The sequence below is a fragment of the Danio aesculapii genome, chromosome 3 (assembly GCF_903798145.1).
Source record: "Danio aesculapii chromosome 3, fDanAes4.1, whole genome shotgun sequence".
Classification (NCBI taxonomy): domain Eukaryota; kingdom Metazoa; phylum Chordata; class Actinopteri; order Cypriniformes; family Danionidae; genus Danio; species Danio aesculapii.
The window spans coordinates 47,831,189-47,856,588 of NC_079437.1; the positions used below are offsets into that span (position 1 = coordinate 47,831,189).

General features: G+C 40.8%; 1 protein-coding gene across 1 annotated transcript in view; it reads left to right on the top strand.

Moving 5' to 3' along the window:
- sdk2a (sidekick cell adhesion molecule 2a) overlaps positions 1-25,400 on the top strand; it is a 332,315-nt gene that overhangs the window by 254,813 nt on the left and 52,102 nt on the right. Inside the window, exons 15-24 of the mRNA XM_056452811.1 lie at positions 13-160; positions 13,181-13,321; positions 13,471-13,652; positions 16,809-16,924; positions 17,101-17,296; positions 20,283-20,381; positions 20,461-20,652; positions 22,146-22,267; positions 22,372-22,481; positions 24,307-24,457. Coding sequence (XP_056308786.1) covers positions 13-160; positions 13,181-13,321; positions 13,471-13,652; positions 16,809-16,924; positions 17,101-17,296; positions 20,283-20,381; positions 20,461-20,652; positions 22,146-22,267; positions 22,372-22,481; positions 24,307-24,457 — 1,457 coding nt within the window. The remainder of the gene's footprint in view (positions 1-12; positions 161-13,180; positions 13,322-13,470; positions 13,653-16,808; positions 16,925-17,100; positions 17,297-20,282; positions 20,382-20,460; positions 20,653-22,145; positions 22,268-22,371; positions 22,482-24,306; positions 24,458-25,400) is intronic.

A 25,400-nucleotide genomic window follows, 5' to 3' on the forward strand; every position in this document is an offset into this window, starting at 1 on the left:
TTTTTTGGACAGATGCACCTTGGACTGTTCTCTTGGCCAACATAGAGCCAGAATCCGTCAGTGTGATTGTCGGAGGCCTCATCCCGGCGCGCTCGTACCAGTTCCGTTTGTGTGCCGTCAATGATGTGGGCAAGGGCCAGTTTAGCAGGGAGACAGCACGGTGAGTGTGTGGGGTCAAAAACATGATACTGTGCTTCCAATACATTTGCTATCATTACATTTAATTACTTTTACTACTGAACATGCAACCGTGCTTTTCTGACAAGATGTGCATGAGAATGGCCAAATTGTCCTATAAACACACACTGACTGCGTCTGTTGTGTGAATGGAGATCTTTTCAGGAACATAAATATGGATGAGAAACATTTTTATTTTAAAATTATTCAAATGAAAACCCACTTGAATGTAGTTTAGAACAACATACAGAGAGATTTATTGTTAGAGAGATTTATTGTTGATCTGCTACTGAAGAATCTATTCAAGGGAAATATAAAATTTTTTTTTTTTTTTTTTTTTCCAGAGGAAAATTTTTGACAGTATGTCTGATAATATTTTTTTCTTCTGGAAAAAATCTTATTTGTTTTATTTCGGATAGAATAAAAGCAGTTTTTCTTTTTTTAAAACCATTTTAAGGTCAAAATTATTAGCCCCTTTAAGTAATTTTTTTTCTATAGTCAATCTAATTAACCCAGTTAAGCTTTTAAATGTCACTTTAAGCTGTATAGAAGTGTCTTCAAAAATATCTAGTAAAATATTTACTGTCATCATGGCAAAGATAAAATAAATCAGTTATTAGAAATAAGTCTTTAAAACTATTATGTTTACAAATGTGTTGAAGAAATCTTCTCTCTGTTAAACAGAAATTGGGGGAAAAATAAGCAGGGGGGCTAATAATTCTGACTTGTGTGAGTTTTAGCAAAATGGAAAGGAACAAAATATTGCTGTTGTCTTTGAAAACAGCAGACAAACTAAGGAACATAAATGTAAGCAAAAAGTGGGAAGACTTTCTTTTCGCAGACCTACAGCCCCTGTGAAAAAGAAGGTGGTGCATTATTCAGCTGAATCAGAGCCTGTAGTCTGCAGTGCTGTGAGGAACGGAAACGTGCACCGAGAGATTTTTTAGCAGCTTTTGTACAACTCTCAGTATACCTCTACTACAGCCTTACAAAGAGCGTCAAGCGACTCGCGCCTTCAAATGTGCCCAGATCCCACAGGAGCGTCTGTGACGTCTGAGAAGCACACGCGCGCGCATCACATCCCAACTCAAAGATGCCCCATAAACCGGGAATATGCCAAACAACATTTCTGCATGAATATGATGCCTTTGCGCATTAATATTCATACATGCTTGCGTCTTAAGGGATACTGGTATGAAAGAGGCAGCCGTTTACACGTATTTGATTCTCGTAATCTCATAGAACAGTCACATTTGGAGTTTCTTCGGATCAGCTGGAGAATGTAGCGCGTATGCTGCATTACAGCAGGAGGCAGACTGATTGAAAATGGAAAAGTCAAGCTCAAATCAATGTTTGAGGATGAGATCTGAAAGCGTGTGGGAAGTAAACATTCTTTGCCCGTGTGCAACATCCTGCGCATGCACAGCTGTGGCAAATCAATAATCTGCTGTCCAGGATACCAAAGTCCTCTACAGACTTAAAAGAAACACACCAGGAAAATATTAGAAAAAAAGTGCATGTTGCTGATGCAATGCCCCGTCAATAGCTGACATCCCTGCGGGCAAGAATAAAAATTAAAAAAACACACTATTATGAGAATGCCACATTGTTCTCAAACATTTAATAGTGGTCGAGGTGGTGTCGAAGTTAACTCTGGGGATTTCGTCATTTGACACCTAATTTATCATTTCAGTTAGCATATGCAAAACATGCAGTCTGCTTAGCATAACGGGTTAGATCAGATAACTAGATGCTCTGTTTTTTCCCCCCAATGTTGGCCATTTATTTCGGGGATATATCTTTCTCTGAGTTCTAACTTAAATGCCACATCTAAGATCAGTGTATAGTTTTGTAACATGTACATTATTGATCAACAGTTCCCCTTCGGATGGGGAACTCCAATGCTATGTGGAAACTTCCACTATGGGGATTTCGTCAGAATCCAATCATCTGAAAGAGTATAAAAACGGGCCAATGAAATGCCAATGAGTTGGCAGCGTCAGCGTGCACAGCTGGCGTCAATGACAATCAGTCATGCTATAAAGACGCAGCCAGTGCCATGCTCGACATCCTTTCGCTTTCAGAGCCTTTCACGAAGCTTCTGAGAGAGTCTTTGAGGGTATCTCCAACCTGTGTCTACAGAGAGAGATCGAGAAGCAGCTTCTCCCGGTCCAGAGCGCGTATACGCAGTGGCAGATGGTCGAGCTGGGTATTCTCCCTTGCCTGGCGTCCTTTGGGTCCGGTCCTCCAAGAGCTGTTTGTATATAGGAAAAAAGCTTTCCTAAAAGAGCAACACGGTCGTGCAGCGCGTCTTTTTCAAGACGTCACTCCGACCGTGCGTTTCTGGATGCGGTGGTTTCCTATCCCCGGATGATGGGCACGAGCACAACGTTTCATGTCTGGGGGTCCAGCATGTTAATGCGGTGCTCGCGGACAGTGCATGCCATCACTGATGTCATGTCTGTTGCGCAGTTAAGATCGCGGCTCGCTCTTGCAAAAGAGCCACCCACCCCAGTTGTCCCCCGCACTGCGGTTGGCACTCGGGCAGATCTGAGGGTTTCAGTGGGAGTAAATCCGCCGCCCCCGGGCCGCGGACCTCTCGCTCCTCCACGCGCTCCATCCAAGCTTCAGGTGAAGAGAAGCGCTCCGTCCTTGGATGGTCGCTCTCTCACCTGATGACACCGGGGGTCAGATGTCCATCGCTGCATCGAGCCCGCTCGCTCCCTCCCTCCGGGGTGGAGAGCGCGGCGTTAGCATCTAAAAAGCAGACATGATGGCCGTGCTTTCTCGGGCTGCTTCGGCCGTGGGTCTGGTGATGGTTTATCCCCCAGCCCCGCGGCCGGACCGACTAGATGGGTGTGATGTCGAGGATATAAGGAGGCAAGACCTTCAAAGCCTCCCATCCCCTTCTTCCCGGAAGTGCACAGTAAACTCACGCTGTCCTGAGGGCACTTTTTTCTGCCCGATCTGCGTGCGCTTCCATCCTCTCCATCCTTGGAGGTTGGGCTGTCAAGGTCTGACGAGGATTCGAACCCGCTCGTTCCCTCCGGGACTTTGAGCGCGGCGTCGAATCCAGAAGCAGACTTTGCGGCTGTGCTTCCCCAGGCTGCTTCGGCCGTGGCTCTGGAGATGGTTTATCCCCCAGCCCCGCGGCCGGACCGATTAGAGGGGTGTGATGTGGAGGATGAAGGCGAGACCTTCTAAGCCTCCCCATCCCCTTCTTCCTGGATGGGCACAGTAGGCTCACGCAGTGTGCTGCGTGCGCCTTCCCCCTCACCATGCACGCTATGGCCACCTACCAGCGCTACCAAGCGCAGGCGCTGGCCCGGCTGCGCGAGGATGGTTCTGACCCAGGACTGAGCATGCGCTCCGCACCGCAACCGACTATGCTCTTACAAAAAAAAAAGAAAAAGTCGGCTGTGTGTGCCCTGGGAAGGACGATGATCACATCCGTGATCCAGGAATGCCACCTCAGGCTAAACCTGGTGATGTGCGTGACGTTGACAAAGTTCGCTTTCTTAACTCACCCATATCCCAGGCTGGCCTGTTCGGCGACACTGGCGGTGAATTCGCCCAGGAATTCACGCCGGTGATAGAGCAGTCGGAGGCGATGGGCGAGGTCTCTATCAGCGGGATTGTATGACCGCTCCCCCCCGCCGAGCCATCCACATCCACTGCTTTTTCGCCGAGGACGCCCGCCCGCAGCTTTGCTTCGCCGCCCCCGCCTGCGCCTCCGGCCACGCGGCTGCGCCGAGCATCGCGCCGGCAACCAACGTCCCCCGCCCAGGGCGCCGCTAAGTTCGGTAAAACGGACCGTGAAGCGTCCCTGAAGCGGGCCATCTGGGGAGGAGGGAATTTGCTCTTTCCCCGCTGGAGGGCGGGGCATGTTATTTAAAGGCGTAAAAAAATAATAAAAAATAACGCCGTCAAAATCCTCAGTGAAAGAGCACTTTTCCCCTCCTCCGGATGTGACAGCCCGAACACTGCCAGTCTGGGACGCTATGCCTTCCAGCTCGCAGGATCGGTGCATTTCGCCAATGGCTCATGGAGCACGAGAGAACGGTCTCCTTTCTCTCCACTCCCAGCCCCTCTCCTGGAGTTTGAGTGCGAGACGAGAACATCTCCTCTCCTGCTCTCCTGTGGGACCCCAGCGCTCCCCGGATGAGCCCACTCACTCCACGCTGCCCCGCCGCTGGCACGTCAGCGATCGTGCGGGTGGGACCAGACTCCATACGACCAGACTCGGCTATGCGATTCAGTTCGCTAAACGGCCTCCCAGGTTCACGGGCGACCAGGGTCAGTCCTGCGTCCGCCCCTGTCTTGCGAGAGGAGATTGCTGTCCTCCTGGCGAAGGATGCAATCGAGCCGGCCCTCCAGCCGAGATGGAGTGCGGGTTTTACAGCCCGCACTTCATCGTGCCCCAAAAAAGAAAAAAAAAAAGCGGTGGGCTATGGCCAATCCTATATCTGCACATTTTGAACTGCTGCCTTCACAGGCTGCGCTTCGGAATGCCTACGCAGATGCGCATCACGCGATGCGTTCGTCCTCAGGATTGGTTTGCAGCAATAGATCTGAAGGACGCGTATTTTCATATCTCCACACTTCCACGCCACCGGCAGTTTCTGCGGTTTGCGTTTGAAGGTCGAGCGTGGCAATACAAGGTCCTCCCCTTCGGGCTCTCTCTGTCTCCGCGAGTGTTCACCAAGCTCGCGGAGGGTGCCCGTTGGGGTTTCAGGTCAACCGAGAAAAGAGCAAGCTCGCCCCCGTGCAGAGCATCTCCTTTCTCGGGTTGGAGCTGGACTCGATCCCTATGGAGGCGTGCCTCTCACGAGAGCGCGCCGAGGTAATGCTGAACTGTCTGAGAGAGTTCGACAGGAAAAAAAAAAGTGGTCCCCCTGAAATTATTTCAGAGGCTCCTGGGGCATATGGCATCCGTAGCCGCGGCTACGCCGCTCGGATTGCTCCATATGAGACCACTACAGCATTGGCTTCACGATCGGGTCCCCAGACGCGCATGGCACGCGGGCCCACACCGAGTGACTGTCACTGCGCTGTGTCACCGCACCCCCTGGAAAGGACCCCTCCTTCCTACGGGCCAGTGTGCCCCTAGGTCAGGCATCCAGGCAGGCTGTCGTTTCGGCAGATGCCTCCAGTATGGGGTGGGGGGGCCGTGTGTAGCGGGCATGCTGCTGCGGACCTGTGGCGGGGAACCCAGCTGCATTGGCATATCAACTGCCTAGAGCTGTTGGCAGTGTTTCTCGCTCTGCGCCGCTTTTTACCGGTGCTGAGGGGGCAACACGTGCTGGTCAGGACGGACAGCACGGCCGCGGTAGCGTATTCCATCCGGATGGGGGGTATACGCTCCCGCTGCATGTCTCAGCTCGCTCGCCGTCTGCTCCTCTGGAGTCATACGCGGCTGAAGTCGCTGCTTGCTATTCACACCCCGGATGGGCTCAACCGTGCGGCCAACAGGCTCTCACGGCAGCTCCTTCCCCGGGAGAATGGCGACTCCACCCCGAGTCATGCGTAAGTATGCACTCCCCCCAGTGAGCCTACTCGCACAGTTTCTGTGCAAGGTCAGGGAGGACGAGGGGCAGGTCTTGCTAGTTGCGCCCCTGGCCCAACCGGACCTGGATATCAGAACTCTCCCTCCTCGCGACGCCTCCCCATGGCGAGTCCCTTTGAGAGAGGACCTACTCTCTCAGGGACAGGGCACAATCTGGCACCCTCGCTTAGTTCTGTGGAACCTCCACGTGGGGTCCATAAGACGCGACGAGGAAGACTTAGGTAACCTACCGGTGGCGGTGGTTAATACCATCACTCAGGCTAGTGCACCCTCTACGAGGCATGCCTACGCCCTGGAGTGGAGTCTATTCACTGAGTGGTGCGCTTCTCGTCGAGAAGACCCCCGATCTTGCCAGATCAGTGTTGTGCTTTCTTTCCTTCAGGACAGGTGGAGCGAAGGCTGTCGCGCTCCACACTGAGGGTTTACGTGGCCACCATCTCCGCTCATCATGATGCGTGGATGGCGGCACCGTGGGGAGGCATAACCTCATCATCCAGTTCCTCAGAGGTGAGAGGCGGATGTTTTCCCCCGCCCCCCTCTCATACCCTCTTGAGATCTTGCGGTAGTGCTACGAGCCTACGTGGGGATCCCTTCGAACCACTCGACTCAGTATCCTTGAGATTTCTGTCCTTGAAGACAGCTCTGCTGGTCGTGTTGGCATCGGTTAAGAGGGTTAGGTACCTGGAGGCATTTTCGGTCAGTGACTCGTGCCTAGAATTCAGGCCGGCCTATGTGCCCAAGGTTCCTACCACGCCGTTTAACAATCAGGTAGTGAGCCTGCAATCGCTGCCCGCGACACGCTTGCTGCGCCACTCTCCCTAACCCGGAGATACGTGCGCTTTTTCAGCTTTGTCAGTTTAGTTCCCCATTTCTTTGGCGAACCCTGCAGAGTTCCTCCGAGGCCCCCAGCACCTGACTCAGCGGAGGAGGAAGATTTTTTTAAGGACAGTCTCAACATTAACCACAGCAAATTTGGAGGCTCTAGCAAAAACACTTTCGTGCTAATAACTTTGACCATTAAGCTAGAAAGCTGATTCCTTGGATTGAGGGTATTTAATTACACTTGATTTGATTAGCCTAGTGGATAAATAAAATAATAATAGTAAAAGATTCAACAAATAGCAGACACAAGGCTGTATCTTTGTGTGATAGTTCTGCATCAGCTCAAATTCTGTGTCTGTGTGTTATGACAACCATGAACTGAGGTGTCTTGGCCAGGAGATATGAAAATATTTTTGCTTATAACGTCCAATTGTTTGGTCAATTGTTTCGGGTGTCAGCCATTTTGAATTTTGACAGAAAATGCTATATTATTTGAGACCCTGTTACAAAACCAGTCATAAGTGTCAATTTTTGGAAATTGAGATTTATACATACAGTGAAGCCCAAAATTATTCATACCCCTGGCAAATTCTGACTTAAAGTTACTTTTATCCAGTATTTGTTTTGATAACACTTTATTTTGATGGTCCATTTGAGTATTATTAGACTGTCTGCTTAATATTTGTTTATACTGCTTTATCACCAAACATTTAACTGACTATAAGAAACTTTGTACACTTCGTCACCTTAGCATTATAAGGTTCTATCTGACATTTTTGTGAAAAATTGAGTTATTGACATAAAAGTTGTTTACATGAGATGTGTTGCCTATGTCAGGCAAATCATGCCAAATCAGGAACAAAAATAAGGCAATCTGAACACGGCTTTACTCGGATCACTCTTTTGTAGCAGTGGCACTTTTTTGGCCAAATTAATAACACATACAATAATATTACTAGTTATCAGTCTTTGGACCGAAACATTGCACAATATTGACAAAAAGTTATAACAACAAATGTTTTATGTTACTTTAATTTTTATATAATTTGTGGCATTTATTGTTTTTTTAATAGTTTTTAGTTGCTCATGCAACACATATTTGTACAAAAGACAGAAAAAAACAGCAATACTGTGAAATGTTAGTCAAAATAACTGTTTGCTATTTATTCATTTCATTAATTTTACTTTGGCTTACTTACCAGGGGTCGCCACAGCGGAATGAACCACCAACTATTCCACCATATGTTTTACACAGCGGATGCCCTTCCTGCCACACCAATACAATCCCGCATTCACACACACACTACAGGCAATTTTGTTTACCAAATTCACCTATACTGCATGTCATTGGACTGTGGGGGAAACTAGAGCACCCAGAAGAAACCCATGTGAACACGGGGAAGACATGCAATCTTCACACGGAAATGCCAACTGGCCCAGCCGGGACACAAACCAGCAACCTTCTTGCTGTGAGGCAACAGTGCTAACCACTCAGCCACCGTGCTGCCCATTTGCTATTTATTTTGTAGTGTATACCTGTGGTTCAAAGCTAAATTTAAGCATCCAGTCTTCCATGTTGCTTGATCCTACAGAAATCACCATAATCTGCTAATCTGATTCCCAAGAGGGAAGCATTTCTTACTATTATAAATGCTAGATACAGCTGTGCTGCTTAATGTTTTAGTAGAAATATTTTTTCCTTAATGAATAGAAAGATCAAAAGAACCGCACTTATTCTGTATAAAAGCATTGACATAATTTCCATTTATCCCAGCAATTTCTGTCTTTTCATCAAAAAGACTTTGTTCAGTGAAAAAAATCTAAACCCACAACATTTGTGCCCCAGCAGTTCTCAACAAATGAGCATCTTTTATGTTTTTCACATATATACATATAAATTATTGAATTGATTTAAAGTGAGCACACTTGAGCAGAGATGGCGTATTAAAATGAAAAAAAAAAATACTATCTGAGTGAGCAGCTGCAATTGAGACAAATTTGAACGCTAACATCGATAATAAACCTCCTTGATTCTGTCAAAGTTGCGCACTGATGCATAGCATTCCCACAGTCTCGCCACCAGATCTATTCTCTTAAATAACAACTTCCACTCGTTTTGCATCTTGCGCTCGCTCAGATCAGAAGCTATTCTCTGTCGACGCACGTTCAGACGGGGAACCCACAGAGATGGAGGTGACAGAACACCACTGTGCCGCTCAAGGATCCGCGCCTCTTTCTTTGATCCTAAAACACTGCGCTTTATCTCTGCCACAGAACTGCAGCTCTCACAAAGGAGATATCAAGATGTTAAGTTAAATAGATTTAAGAAGAGTCTCGCTTTTTTTTTTTTTTTGCTCTGTGGCATTAGCCAATTTTGGCTGTGGCATCTTTGATCATCTTTACTCCGAAAGAAAGGACAATTCTCGAGGGCCTCTGTTCAAAATGCAGCCAGCGTTCAGACGGATTGGATGGAGAATCAAAGTTTTTTTTAATAGTACTTCATCGGCAGCTCATTATAATAAACCTGAGGAGATAGTGAGCACATGTGTGTCACAAATGCTTACTGTGAAAGATGAATAAATGACTCGAATGCTGGATCACCGGTTCCTCGATTCAGTTCATTTGCTCAAAAACATTGACTCATTGTTGCACCGGGCAAAAACTAAAGTTTTGCTATGGCTTTGTTTCCTGTTGGTGGGAGGATTTTGTTGTTAATTTCCTGATGTTAAGCAATAATTTGTATGTATATTATATAAGAAACATACATACAACAATTCTGGAAAAAATGACATTGGACCCAATTCTGTAGATTTGCGATTGTGTTTACACTATACCTATATTCAGGAAAACCACACTGTTATTTGTGTGCTATCATTATCTATAACATATTTTATAAATATAATATCAAACATACATACAAGGATATGTATGTGTGTCCCAACACTGGGAAACACCCAAAGACACTCTTTCACACACATACACTACAGCAAATTTAGCTCATTCAATTCACCTATAGCGCATGTCTTTGGACTGTGGGAGAAACCGCAGCACCTGCAGGAAACTCACATGAACACATGGAGAACATGCAAACTCCACACAGAAATGCCAACTGACCCAGCTGGGCTCGAACCAGCAACTTTCTTGCTGTGAGGCGATCATGCTGCCCACTGCACCACTGTGACACCATAAGATATTAGTATGGATGATAAATATAACTAATTCAAGTTCAAGTTCATTTATTTATAGAGCACATTTAAAAACAGCCACAAGACTGATCAAAGTGCTGTACAAGACAAAGTAAAATAAAAAGACAGAATATAAAAACATAAAAATAAGATAAGAGAAAAGACTAAACATTTTTTTTTAAAATGTAGCTGTAGAAAGGAATATTAAAATAATATTAAATAGCCAAGCTAAATAGGTACATTTTTAGGAGTGATTTAAAACTAGATAGAGATGGAGCCTTTCTAATCTAAAGGGCCGGTGTTCTGCTGAGTTTAGCTACAACTTGCTACAACACACCTGCCTGAAAGTTTCTACTATATCTTGTAAGAGCCTGATTAGGTGGTTCAGGTGTGTTTGATTAGGATTGGAGCTAAACTCTCCATGACACCGGCCCTCAAGGACTGAGTTTGGACACCCCTGGTCTAAGAGATCTTATAGTAGTATAAAAGTGCAACACATCTGCACAACGCATCCAACACATCCATAAATTGAGCTAGAAATTACTCTTTCAGTTGGTTTATTTTCGCTGTAGTGACCCCTAATTATTAAAGGGACTAAGCTGAAGGAAAATGAATGAATGAATGAATTTCTCTTTCATTTTGTTGCAATACATCATCGTACTCCCTCAAAACAACTGCAACTGTGTTGGTTTCCAGGTTAAAATGAGAAGAAAATATCTCTAATTTTCAGTGTGCTCTGAGGCAGCTTCACCTCGCTGTATGTAATAATAATCTCCCAGTGGTACTTCTCTCTCTGTCGTTCTTTTAAATTATACATTTTGGCTTTTGCCCCTGCATTAGATGGTAAACACAATACAGGGGAATGTTTTAGTAGAGAGAAATATAACAGTTAACTACAAAATAATAATAAATAAATAATAATAATAATAAAAATGTGTTTCTTTAATGCCCATATAATTGTACAGTCAATATCCAGCTTACATATTTAAGCAAAATAAAAATATTTCCTTAGATAATTTTACTTAATACTTTTGAATATTTTTGTTTTAAAAATATATATTGGATGATAATGAAATAAAATATACAAACTATATGTAAATTAAAAAGGCAAATTGATATAAAAATGGCAAAAAGTTTTCAAATAAAAACAGATAAATTATAAACTTCAAATTCTTAATAAACTCAACATTTAGTGAATTAATGGCCCCTTTTACATCTGGTATTATGCATTTTCATGAATCTGATCACATACAGGTGTAATAGCTATTAATTTAAGAGCTATTAAAATAACCTATGCATAACTAACATGCACTATAAAATTAAATGAAATACAAAAATAAAATACTTAAACTATTGTTACAACCGGCTCCAAGTTGCAACATTAGAGAGACAATACGGACCAGGTAAATTGAAAAGAGAAATGATTTATTAACAAAAAGTATAATTAACAAAAGTATTAAAAGCAATCAAAGTCTGTATAAATGGAAGTCAGTAGTGAAAAGCATGTGTATGGTAGTGAACTGAGCTCATGATCCATGATCCATGATCCATGATCCAAAAATCAAAAATCAAAACCGCCAGGGCAGGGCTGTCCGGCTAATCGAGCTCCCTCTCAGAAAGAATGCCGGACTCTTTGTAGGCACCACACAACGAGTCTCAGGTGAGATGACCCACCCACCAATTTGCAATCATGCAGGCTCTGCAAATCACAAAGACTCAAACAGTAAACAGGTCCCACATGGGACCTAACACTATACACATAAGACAGGCTATACATGCACTTTTACATGAGACTAAACAATGTTGTGCAGAATAGTATACAAAAGAGAAATTTAAGGTTTAATATTGTGCAAGAGGTATTTAAGGTTGAAGCAAGCAGTGCAACATGATTGTGGTACAATTATAGTAAACATCACTTTCCTTATTGAGTCCTTGTAGGATGGAGTTTAGATAAAGTGTCAGGTGCATAAGAGGGTAGTGTTTCTCAGGCCCGGCCCCAACTAATTTGGCACTCTAGGCAAGATTTCAGGTGGCGCCCCATCGCATCGCAGTAGATTCCACTGCTAGTTTACATATACTCATAAGAAACTTATTAGATTTGTTTTGGACATTCTTTTTATTTAAATGAAGCAATTGCACATTCAAAATACTTAGAAATAAGAATTTGCAACGATTGGACTGAGAAACTTCAGCAGCGCACATGAAGACAGAAGTGGTATCCCGATTGTTAACATGCACATCGAAAAAAATATGCAGCGCTCATGCATTGTGAAACCTGTGTAATGACCTTTCATGCAGAAGTGTCGGCACAGTGAGTTTTGCAAGTCAACAAAACATTTACATTTAAACAATATGATAAAAATTTCTCCATGAGTTGGGTCTAAAAAACAGATAGTTCTATAAAACATTTTTTTTTTTAATCTTATAGAATTGTCAAAATAAATTAATATTCCTGCAAAAGACTTCTTAAATGAACTTAGCATATCACTTCAGTTCTGTCTTTGTGTTCCAGTTACATTTAAGACAAATTTCTGTTATTTATTTAGAATATTAATTGTATAATAATTAAGCTAATTAAGCTTCGAATTGATTCAAGTGATCCATTTGTCAGTCAAATCATTGTAAAATGTATTCTAATGTATGACTCTGGGCCACAAACTGGAGTTTTATCAATTGAAAACAGATAGGCCCAAATTTGCCTGAAATACAACTATTTAAATAAATCTGGAATCTGAGGGTAAAAAAATTATAAATGAAAAAAAAAATTGGAGAATTTTGGGTGAAAATTTGGGCAGCTCTGTGGCTCCGTGGTTAGTACTGTCACCTCACAGCATAAAGGTCACTGGTTCGAGTCTTGGCTGGGCCAGTTGGCATTTCTGTGTGGAGTTTGCATGTTCTCCCTGTGATTGTGTGGGTTTGAATACACTTGAATAAATTAAACTGTCTATAGTGAATGAGTGTGTATGGGTGTTTACTGGGTTGCAGCTAATACTCTGGCATTTTTCCCATAAAATAAAAATCTATCATTTAGACTCATACACCAATGTATTTTGGCTATGGTCACAAATCTCCCCCTTCAATTTAAATTTAATTTAAGTTTTTGTGGCCCAGGGTCACATATTACGTCCATATTCTGAGTAAACCACAATGTTTTCTGACCTTGCATGCATTCAAACCTGTTGTAGGAGACTCCAACACAATATTAGAACACTTTAAAATACCATGATGTGACCTGCTTTTTAATTGCACTTATGTGTCATGCAAGCGCTGATGTAAAGCATGCTAAATAAAAATGGAATCGATGAAGTGGACAAAAGAGATGCATCTGAATGAATAACAATCCCTGGTGGAAACAGAGCCAGCGATACTAAAATAACATGTCCATTCCACTTTCTAATCTAATCGCTTTCTTACATCTTCCTGTTTTTAGAGTATCCTTACCCGAGGAGCCACCTAGCGCCCCTCCACAGACAGTGATTGCCAGTGGCCGAACCAACCAGTCTATCATGATCCAATGGCAGCCGCCTCCCGAGAGCCACCAGAATGGCCCGCTTCAAGGCTACATCATCAGGTCAGACACTTTTCATCAGCAGTGCTTCATCTTCTGGTCCTGCCGGAACCCCTCAGTAGTGTCCATTCAGTGAAGATCTGCTATTTTTGTGTTTCTAAAGTCATGATGCTTTTTCCATGTCATATGTTGCTTCTCATCATGGCACTCAGGTATTGTCTGTCCGGATTACCTGTGGACTGTCAGATGAAAAATATCACCAATCCGGACCAAACCAATCTTCTGCTTGAGGACCTCATCATTTGGACCAACTATGAGATTGAGGTGGCTGCTTATAACGGAGCAGGACAAGGCGTTTACAGTCCCAAAGTCACCGAATGGACACTGCAAGGGGGTGAGGAATTTAAAAGTATCCATTGAACTGATTTATTGTCCAGTTTGAATTCAGTCAGTATCACTTTCATCAAATATATACAGTTGAAGTCAAGTGGACTCGAATATATATAGTTCGTCAAGTGGACTTTATATAAAATATATATTAGGGTGGTCATATATGTTCAAAACAATTTTGATTTATTACAAGTTCATGCAAATGCCAAAGACCTGAAGCTGATTACCATATACTTGGCTAATACATACTGTATGGACTGATATCAGAAATGACCTACAGTAGGAGGAGTTGGGAATGGTGGCATGAGTGTTGAATTGTACGAGCAGCCAAACACTGACGAGAAATCACATGTATGATTTAATTAAATGGTAATGCTTTATTTTGATGGTCCATTTGAGTATTAGTAGACTATCTGCGTAATATCAGTTGATACTGCTCCTTCTACAGACATTTAACTGACCATAAGAAACTTTGCAAGTACATGTCAACTTACACTAACTTACACTTACACTTTAACCACAACTCTAACCCCAACCTAACAGTCCACTTATAATCTATAAAAAATATGTGGGTATTTAGATGCAATGCAACTTAAATTCAACAAACAGACAATCAAAATAAAGTGTGACCTATTAGACTGCTGTGTTAGTTGTCAGAATTTGATTGGTATGTGTCATGAACAGATGGCTCTGAGCTGATGCAAGTTTGACTAGCGTGTCTGCCTGAACTAATGCTAAGCTCCATGATAACAATTTCATTGTGTTTTAGTGCTTACAGTAATAGGGTTGAATAGTTAAAGGGATAGTTCACCCAAAAATGAGGATTTCCTCATCATTTGCTCACACTCAAATGGGCTTATGATTTAACTTTTTTCTTCTGTTTAGCATGAAACAATATATTATGAAGAATGTTGGAAATTCATTGACATCCATAGTGTTTTCAGTATATTTTTATTCTTGTTCAACAGAAGAAAGACACTTAAACAGGTTTGTAATGAGTGGAGGGAAAGAGTATGATAACATAATTAAAAATTTTGGGTAAACTATCCCTTTAATGTGATCTGATTCATTATTTTACAGTAACTTACAATAACTGTCATGTTCACTTGTTGAGCAATGAAGAGAACATTTTGGTGTAAATGTCTTGATCTCATTTTAAGCTTGATCTCATTTTAAAGAAAACACTTTTCGGATTATTGCTGTAGTTAAAAATAAAGCTCTAAAAGTACAGAAAGGCCAAAAAAAGTATCACTTTATGACAATAAGTAATAATGAATTACTTCTTTAATTAATATTAATAACAATATTAGTCTCAAAAATGAAATTAGATGTTTTTTTTATATATAAGTTGAAGTCATTACTGCAATATTATTGTTGTGCAAAGCAAGTGCAAACTTCCAAGGAATAGTCAAATGTATATGTGAAATGCAAAATGTGAGTTGAAGCTAAACATACTTGGTTGTTAAATTAGGCAATAATCAAATATGATTATTGATAATGATTTTGAACAAATTATTTACATTATTTTACATTTCATAAATAAAGTTGTTGTTTTTTTTGCCATGAACAAATGAGCCAATGACCAAATGACATAAACAAATATCTAAGTTTATGGGGGAGAACTGAACCAAATTAGATTATTATTATTATTTTTTTTATTATTATTATTATTATTTGATCTGCTTCTTGTTGAGATAAGGTGGGTCTAAAGTCATTTTAAGTCTAAATTCTTCTCTTTAAAACTTTTAGTCATTAAAATTTTAAGTATTATTATTATTTCTGCAGATTCAAAATTAGCTATTTTTTTTATTATTGACTAAGTAAAAAGTCATATTCTAATCCATATTACATATTATATTAGGTTTAATATTTCTCACACGTTAAAGAAAAGAAAAAAATTTCCCCAGAATTGGATTAGTTAGGCTTGTACAATACCATCATCATTATAATTTGTGCAAAAGATAGATTTAAGAAATTAGTCACAATACAATTGGTAATGGATTCAAAAAGGTTTCCAAATGTTTCATTAGTTAATGTTAATTTATTAATAATATAATATTGTATTTACTAAGAACTAATAATGAACAGTACTTGTACAGCATTGGTTATGCATAGTTCAGCATTTACTAATGTATTATTAAAATCCAAATTCATGCTTGTTAATATTAGTTAATGCACAGTATGTTAACATGAACTAACAATGAACAACTTTTTTTTCGTTAACAAATATTAACAAAGGTGAATAAACATTGTAATAAATGTATTGCTGTTCGTTTCAAACGAATCCTCGAACGGTTCAATTGTGGTGAGAATATGATCCGAACTAAAACAGACCCAACCGCATAAGGTACTCCGCCATTTGGACTAATCCAGCTGCCCTAGGCCGATGCGCTGTGCATTATGGCATGTGGAGAAAAAATATTTGTTGACAGCCCTTTACTTAGAGAGAGGGGGAGGGGGGGGGGGACATTACCTGATGGATCGTTGGTAATATTTCTGCAAGATGACCATGTCGCAGTTTAGCTAAATGAATTCACGCCTCCTCCTGAAGTGACGTGCGATGCATTAAAACATTGTTTTCCAGCCGCAGCCGCGCTTCATTCTCGAAATGTATAGTTTGTCTAAAGTTATGTATATAAACTATATAGTATACTATGATGAGCAGGGATACAATCAGTCAGTGCAGTCGTAGATCCATGGTAAAAAGCGACATTTTGTGTCTGGCGGTTTGTTTACTTGCAGGAATTCCATTGGCATTTTCTCGCAGGTGAAATCTGACCAATCGATAAGCTGTTTAGAAACTATGTTCAACAACATCTGGCCAATGAGTGATGTGGGTTTTGTCAGATGACTGCATTTTGGGTCTTTTCAACTGGTTCAGACCAAAGCCAGCAATGTGGTGTGAAAACAACCAAAGACAGCAGAAAATGCTACAATATATTATTTATTGCCCTTGGTCCAGACCAAATGGAGCGAACTACAGATGTAAACGCACCCTATCTGCTATATTACTTTTTATCAAAGATAACACTTCATATAACAAGACCAATTAATTGTACCCACACAAAGAAAAAAGTTTGTTTCGTTTTAAATCACTGTCCACGTTCTGATTTCCCTCTCCATCTCACTTCATTAAATCTTCTTCTCTTTTTTGTTGCAGTGCCTACGGTGCCACCAGGGAACTTCCAGGGGGAGGCTGTCAACTCCACCACAGTCCGCTTCACATGGAGTGCCCCAAGTCCACAGTTCATCAATGGCATCAACCAGGGATACAAGGTGAGAGCGTCCACCTACTCCCCTCTAGTGGCCGAGTGCAGGACTGCGGGGGCTCTTGTTATAATAACGGTTTCATTACATCCAATATCTGTCATGCTGAGACAGCAGCAGGATTCACATTGGCTTGTGCTAAGCGATAGTGGTCACATCTGTCCCCCTTTTTTTCTTCACTTCAGCTGTTGGCATGGGAACCAGGCCACGAGGAAGATGTTACCTTGGTTACCGTGAGGCCCAATTTTCAAGACAGCGTTCATGTGGGTTACATCAGTGGGCTGAAGAAGTTCACCGAGTACTTCACCTGTGTGCTGTGCTTCACTACACCGGGAGATGGCCCTCGCAGCACCGCACAACGCATACGCACACATGAGGACAGTGAGTGACCCTTTATCACTGGAGCATCTTTAACATTGGCCTTTTTTTTTATGTCAAGGTTTTTTCCAAAGAAGAAGAATTTTCATTTTCAGAATTGGTCATAGTCTGATAAACTTCTATAATGGTTAATGTAAAGTGTAAGAAATATAATTTCCGCATTCCCAATCCCAGTTTTGGATGTAATAGTATCAAGTTAATTATCAACAGTTTCTGAAATACCAGCCCGTCTGGCACCAAAAACCATGCCACATTCAAAGTCACTTAAATCACCTTTCTTCTCCATTCTGATGCTCGGTTTGAACTTCAGCAGATCATCTTGACCATAAGTGTGTTTGACTTCATACAGCGCTGCACAGATCGATTGAAATCTGTCTTAAAGTGGTGCATGCTGGTTATAAATTTTGTCCGGATTAAAGGTGCGGTCACACTTGACTTTTCCTTCCATAGACTTCCATTCATACGCACGCGAATGCGTCAGACCGGAATTGCGGGGTCATGTGTCGAGTTTCGCAGGTTGCTGCGGTGCAAAGTTCAAGATTGGTGAACTCTGACCTGCGAAATCGCATCACTTGACTGCGTGAGAAAACAGGACCTCTCTGGACAGAAATTTAAAGCATGGAGCAATCGCTCGCTTTTTTAAATGTCTAATCATCATGTTTAATCTCGCCCCTTTTCGCAGCGCCGCACAACAGAATTTCGCACACACAAAGCCCAGTGTGACCGTAGCTTTATGCTGCGCCGACGCCACGTGACTGTCACATGTGGCATCAAAGTACCGCGACAGCGCTCCAAGATCAGACAACTGACTCCGCCCATGCAGCATCTGAAGAGCTACTGCATGAGCTCTGATGATAACACCGACATTACACGATTGGCCGAGTTCACTGCATGACAACAACCACATGTGTTTCGGGTTTATTATTGGACAGATTCCGATTCACAAATTTCAAAACAAACAATTCACTTTTCATACCCTCTCTATCTTGTACAAATCATGCTTATTAAAAGACTACAAATATTTGACTGCAATAGTCATCTTTTATTAAATAATCTGTTTAAAAAGACTTGTTTGCACAGGTTTATTTTCCTTTTTTATACAGACTATTTACTGCATTCAGCTCCATGAACGATTTAGATGATATATTTTAGTAAATAACCTATATATTAACTCAAATAAGTCTTACAAACTTATAATTATCTTACAATAATTATCATCATTGATCCAGCCACCCTAAAGGTTTCTTAACAAATTAAGTTGAACTATTTTATTAAATAATTATAAAATGATTTTTATGATTATAAAATATATATTTTTATTTCCTGTTTAGCCGTTTATACCTGGTCTTTCTGGGAAACTTCTACTTAACGTGTAGCTCACTTATTTTAGGAATGTTCTTTTGTTCAATCTTTTCAGATTAAAGTGCTTTTTAATAAATGAATACATTATCCAAAACAATCTTAATCATTGTTTAAGACTTCATCAAAACACCTTGTTTTGGGTAATATATATATATTAAAGTTTTATATCTATAAATGTAAATTAATGTAAAGCTCTTTACTAGCATATTCAAAAAAGAAGTATTAGCCTAAATAGTGATGTTTAAACTCCTAGAATTTGTGCTTTTTGCTTTGTAATAATAGGCCTGTTCGTTTTTATGTTTATATTACCCTCTCGTTTCCCCTTATTTCTCTCATGCGTTTGTAATATATTTAATTCATAATTCCCTTGTTTAAAAATGAACTAAAGTTAGTAGATACTGTATACTGTTTTATTTGTAAATCTTTTGTTTGTCGTTTCCGGTCTGACGCATTCGCGTGCGTTTGAATGGAAGTCTATGGGAAGAAAAGCCCAGTGTGACCGCAGCTTAAAGCTACGGTCACACCGGGCTTTGTGTGTGCGAAATTCTGTCGTGCGGCGCTGCGAAAAGGGGCGGGATTAAACAATATGATTAGACATTTAAAAAAGCGAGCGATTGCTCCATGTTTTAAATTTCTGTCCAGAGAGGTCATGTTTTGATCCTCGATTGGTCTCACGCAGTCAAGTGATGCGATTTCGCAGGTCAGAGTTCACCAAGCTTGAACTTTGCACAGCAGCAACCTGCGAAATTTGACGCATAATAAAACATTTTACATGCTATAAGTATCATTAACATACATTAGGGATAGTTCACCCTAAGACAAATATTCTGTCATTATTTACTTATTATGCCCTGGTTCTAAGCCTATTTGAATTCATTTTTTTCTGTTAAACACAAAAGATGATATTTTGGATTGTCTTCCATAGGATTGATTAATACTATACACTACCTGACAAAAGTCTTGTCATCGATTCCAGTTGTATAAGCAATAAATACATGAACATGAACATTATGAAACATTATGAACATTATTGAGCATGTTTGGGGTAAGATGAAGGAGAAAGCATTGACGATGGATCCAAAGACTCTTGATGAACTCTGGGAGTCCTGCAAGAATGTGTTCTTTGCCATTCCAGATGACTTTATAAATAAGTTATTAGATGTATGGATGCTGTCCTCCAAGATGACAAGACTTTTGTTCAAGCAAAGTCAGACCTTACTGTCCTAATTAAATAATAAAAAATCAAGGCATGATCATATTTTATTTTGGTAAATTAACCCCAATCTAGAGGCCTTTGCCTTTCATATAAGCCTCTTCTGATACCAATTGACCAACTAGAAGTCAAGTTGTTATTTGTTGATGCTAAAACTTGGATAGGCCACAAAACTTTTGTCAGGTAGTGTAGATCTCAATGGTTACTGTTTACCAGAATTAAGGTAACTATCCCTTTAAAAACACCATCTAGGAAAAAAAAAAGTTTTATAGCTTTACTAGTGGAAGTCTTGTTAAATTTTCTAAAAATGAAAGAATGAAAAAACTCTTTATCACAGCCTGTAAAAAGGATCCATGACTGTGTTTCGGGTGGGTTTGAAGAGATTTTGAAAAGTGTGGTTGTCTGTATTCTCAGCTCCAGGTCCTGTAGGTCACCTGAGCTTCACAGAAATCCTGGACACATCTCTCAAAGTGAGCTGGAAAGACCCTCCTGAGAAGAATGGCATCCTCACAGGTACCTACATCTCCCCCTTAAAAGATTTAGTCTGATATTTTGACTCTACGCTCAACCTCTTCTCATCTCGACTCTGTAGGGTATCGCATTTCTTGGGAGGAATTTAACCGGACAAACACTCGTGTCACGCATTATCTGCCGAACATGACGCAGGAATACCGGGTCACCGGTCTGACCGCACTCACTACCTACACCATTCAGGTGGCTGGAATGACCAACAAAGGTCAAGGTCAGCTCTCGTCCTCCACCATTTCCTCTGGTGTGCCACCAGGTCAGTTTTCGCTCATGTTTTTTCTTACTTCAACATTGCATCGATACCGTCATCTTATTCATCATTTTTTTCATGAAAGAACTAATTGCTGTCTTCAGGTATCAGAGACTATTGTAGAAAACTGGGCAAGCTGGAAAAAAAATTAATTACTTGAGGCCTGCTGTGAACCCAAGGTTGCACATTTCTTAGGATCTTAAAGTTCTACTGTGTGGCCCTATTAACCTCAGTCTTGATATCTAAGTTAATGAAGGTACACTGAATATGATGGCTTTGTGCATTAATATTCATTATCTTCAGCCACCCCTTAGACACAAGCTGAGACTAAACAAGGCATGGTAAGACACAGTGGAAAGAAGCGTTTGAAGTTTTCTTCGGTAATGCTCATAATGAAGCATCGGTATGCTGTATGGATCACATTGTTTTAAAATCAAACCTCACTTTTTGTTCCTTGTGAAGCTAATTTGCAAGCTTCTTCTTCTGCGTGCAGAAATTAACTGATGGAAGACAGAAATGTGTGTCTTGCAAATAAGCACAATGTGTAATGTTTTGATTCTTTTTTCTCACCGAATGCAAGGTAGATTAGCAAGAGGGCAATGTAAAAGTCTTTTGTACGTTGCTGAGGTTGCAACATAGGTTAATTCTGAAAACGTAGTCCTATATACATTTCTGGAGATCGCGAATTATGTAGCCAGAAGTACGTATAGCTTAATTTCAGCTTCAAAACGAATGCTACGGGGTGGTATGATATCATTCCTTTTTATGCTAGCAGCTGACCGCTTACCTCTGTTTGGACAGCCCTCCCGCTGTTAGCAGTTTGTCCAGTGGCTTGCAGCATACATTGACGGACTTGAGCCATAGTGAGGAGTTGATCGCAACCACAGGGTTCAAGTACGGTGAAAACGGTTCCAGAAAGCAGGTAAGACAAAGACAAAAGCCAAAAAGTAAAATAAACAAGTAAATAATAGGGTGAGAATGTGGTAAAATCTGAAAACATGGTCAAAATCAAGATGCCACAAGGGCTTTTATTTTTCTGGATTGCTTTTCAAAACACTGTCAGTCGGGTTTAGGGAAGTGGGTGGGCGCTGGTCAATCTGTGCTTTATAAAACACTATAGGTTGTGGTTAGGGAAGGAGGAGACTGGGTCAGTCAATCAGTCAGTCAGTCGGATTTACGCGAGAAGGTGTGAATGACGCTTGTGAGAAAAATTTGAGATCTGAAAAAGCAAACACAGTGGCCTCTGGTGGATTCGCGAAATACAAAAACTGCACAAAACATACCTCCTGGGACGTGTTTGATGCTCTCCAGAAATGTGTATAGGGCTACATTTCAGAATGAGCCTGGGTTGTGAGTATGATTTGACTTACTTATATTTTTAATCCAGCAGGAAGTATTGTCAGTGAATGGCAATAAAATATCACCTAGGCATTTTATTTTCCCCACTCAACCATTTATAACCTTTCGCCTTGCGATTCCCACTGCTCCCATTCTTATAGAAATGCCTGGACCTCCTACCAACATCGCCATCTCCAACATCAGCCCTCGCTCTGTTACCCTGCAATTTAAACCAGGCTACGACGGAAAAACATCCATCTCACGCTGGCTGGTTGAGGCTCAGGTACTACAGAACAGATTAACTTTGAGAATTTACCTCAGTTTGTTGCTCTTGTTGTTATTAGCCGGCATTGATTTCCCTCTTTCTGTCCATTGTTCCATGTTCAGATCGGTGTTATTGGGGAAAATGAGGAGTGGGTCATGGTCCATCAGTTGTCCAATGAGCCTGATGCAAGATCCCTTGAGGTTCAGGGCCTGAACCCCTACACATACTACAGGTTCATGCACTGTAAAATATTGAGTTTTTTCAATATAGTGGAGGCTGAGATGGATAGAACACTAGTATTATTTTGTGCTGTGTGTACGCTGTAGTGTTTGAAATATAAATGACAAACAAGTGACAAACAAGAAATCAGTAAGGAGCAAACATATTTTCACACCACTTTATTTACTTAAAGCAGCACAGTGGCTCAGTGATTAGCATTAACGTAGCAAGAATGTCGCTGGTTCAAGTCCCGGCTGGGCCAGGTGGCATTTCTGTGTGGAGTTTGCATGTTCTCCCTGTGTTCAGGTGGGTTTCCTCCGGGTGCTCCGGTTTCCCCCACAATCCAAATACATCAACCAGATGTGAATTGAATGGATGGATAGAACACTAGTATTTTTTTGTTTCCCAATGGTTATGAGTCAGTTATTTCTTATAAATGCTGTGTGTATGCTGTAGTGTTTGAAATATCAGTGACAAACAAGTGACAAACAAGAAATCAGTAAGGACCAAACATATTTTTTACACCACTGTATTTACTTAAAGCAGCACAGTGGCTCAGTGATTAGCATTATCCATAAGTCCCGGCTGGGCCAGGTGGCATTTCTGTGTGGAGTTTGCATGTTCTCCTTGTGTTTGTGTGGGTTTCCTCCGCACAATCCCCCACAATCCAAATACATCCACCAGATGTGAATTGAATAAACTAAATTGTCCGTAGTGTATAAGTGTGTGTGAATGAGAGAGTGGATGAGTGTTTCCCAATACTGGGTTATAGCTGGAAGGGCATCTGCTGCGTAAAACATATGCTTGAATAGTTGGCGGTTAATTACGTGGTGGCGACCCCTGATATATAAGGGAAGGAAAATGAATGTTTGTAGTTACTTATAATCATCCATGTCAGTCCAGACACGTTTAGCTTCTATTGGCCATTGTAGCCTGTATTAAAAAAAAGCCTTAAACAAAAATTTTTAAAAAGTATTTGATGACTAGAAATAATAATTTCATGATTCTAGACACTTCTTGGTTAACACAGTGATATAATTAAGTGAAATATTATGATTTTAGCCATATCAAAACAGAAATCATGTGCATGGGTTAAATCTATCTCGACTTCTGGCAATTCTAATGTTAATGCTGCTTTTGTCATACAATAGTTGTCATTGAACATAGGTTTTCATAGCTTTATAAGTGGGTTTCTTGAAGGATTTTGGAGACGTTGTCACAGTTCTTTAGGATTTAGTCTATCTCAATTTGCTCAGTTTCTTCATGGTGATGGTGAGATCTCCTTGTAGAGCTGCTGTTCTTGAGCAATCTGAATTCTCACTGGATTATTACAATTAATGGCCAAATGAATATTTGGAAACGTAAACTGGTAATTCCTGCTGCACACTACAGATCGAAATAACTGACTTAAAGGGATGGTTCACCCAAAATTGTAAATATTATAATCATTTCATAATCAGTTATAATCATTTATTTGCACCAAACCTGTTTGTTTTTATTTCTTCTGTTGAACACAAAAGAAGATATTTTGAAAAATGTTTGAAACCTGTAGCCATTGACTTCCATACTATTTATTTTTTTCTACTATGGAAGTCGATGGATACAGATTTCTAACACTTTTCAAAATATCTTGTTTTGTGTTCAACAGCAAAAAGGAAGCCCATACAGATTTGCAAACACTTAAGGGGCAGTAAATGACATGTATATTTAAATCTTTGTGTGAACTATCCTTTTTAAAATATTTTTTTAGCTGGTGAAAATGCTAGTGTTCTAATACTTTCTGGTCTCCACTGTATATAACGCTTACAGGCTGCACTGTAACTTGGTCTCTGATTTAGGTTTCGCATGAGGCAAGTGAATATAGTGGGCACAAGCCCACCCAGCCAACCATCCAGAAAGATCCAGACCCTACAGGCTCCTCCAGACATAGCTCCAGCCAACATTACTCTCCGCACAGCCAGTGAGACCAGCCTGTGGCTCAGATGGGTGGTAAGTACTGTCTGTGTCCATTACTGTGATCGATACAGTTAAATGGAAAAACATGTGACAGCAGCTATGTTTGCTAATTAAATGTATGCACAAAACTGGAGCATTGCGTAAAACATTTGCAAATAAAGCACTGTTTCCATACAATGAGTGAAAGAGAACTAAATCGTCACTTCCAGAAAAAAACTGGCACCAAATATCAAAAAGAATAATGGAATTTGCTGTGGTAGGGGAACCTATTGTGGGCATTTTTCTTATATAAATTACTTATGCCTCAGAAGACGAAATGCAATGAATGAGTGGTAGCATTCAAGACAGTTCTTGACTAGGGATGTTGACTAAGGGAGTTTAGAATGATCAAAACAACATTTTAGATGTTGTGTAATGTGGTCAGTCTGCTGGTTTGTATATTAATATATTAATATGTTTTAAAAAATCACATGACTTTTTGATGCGCATGCTAAAATTTATTGGTAAATATGTTTCCGACTTACTATAGTTTATGCATATTTTTTTCCTAGCAGATAAAAAGTGTATTCTACTCAGTCGTGCACATACATTTTTATGCACATTTTAAAAATTGATGCACCTCTTGGCATTTCCATTAAGCATTTTTTATGTGATAGTTAATAAAATTAGGTGGATGTAAACATAGCTACTGATTGTGTAGTAGTCCTGAGCTTGCATTTTCACACAGATGATCATTTTATTGCTCAGTGTTTGCTCATTAATAACCAGGGAGACTTAATGGACATTCAAGTCTCATGTTTTATTTAAGTAGTAACTTTTATTGATGTTTAATCATTTTTAGTTCCAGAGTAGCCTTAAAAATATGTAAATTGTACATGTACATTTTATACATAAATCTTTAATCTAGTTCACTAAAACTCTCTAAACTCTCTAAGCTCTAACTTCAAGGTTCTTCTGCATAAAAACACAGATATGT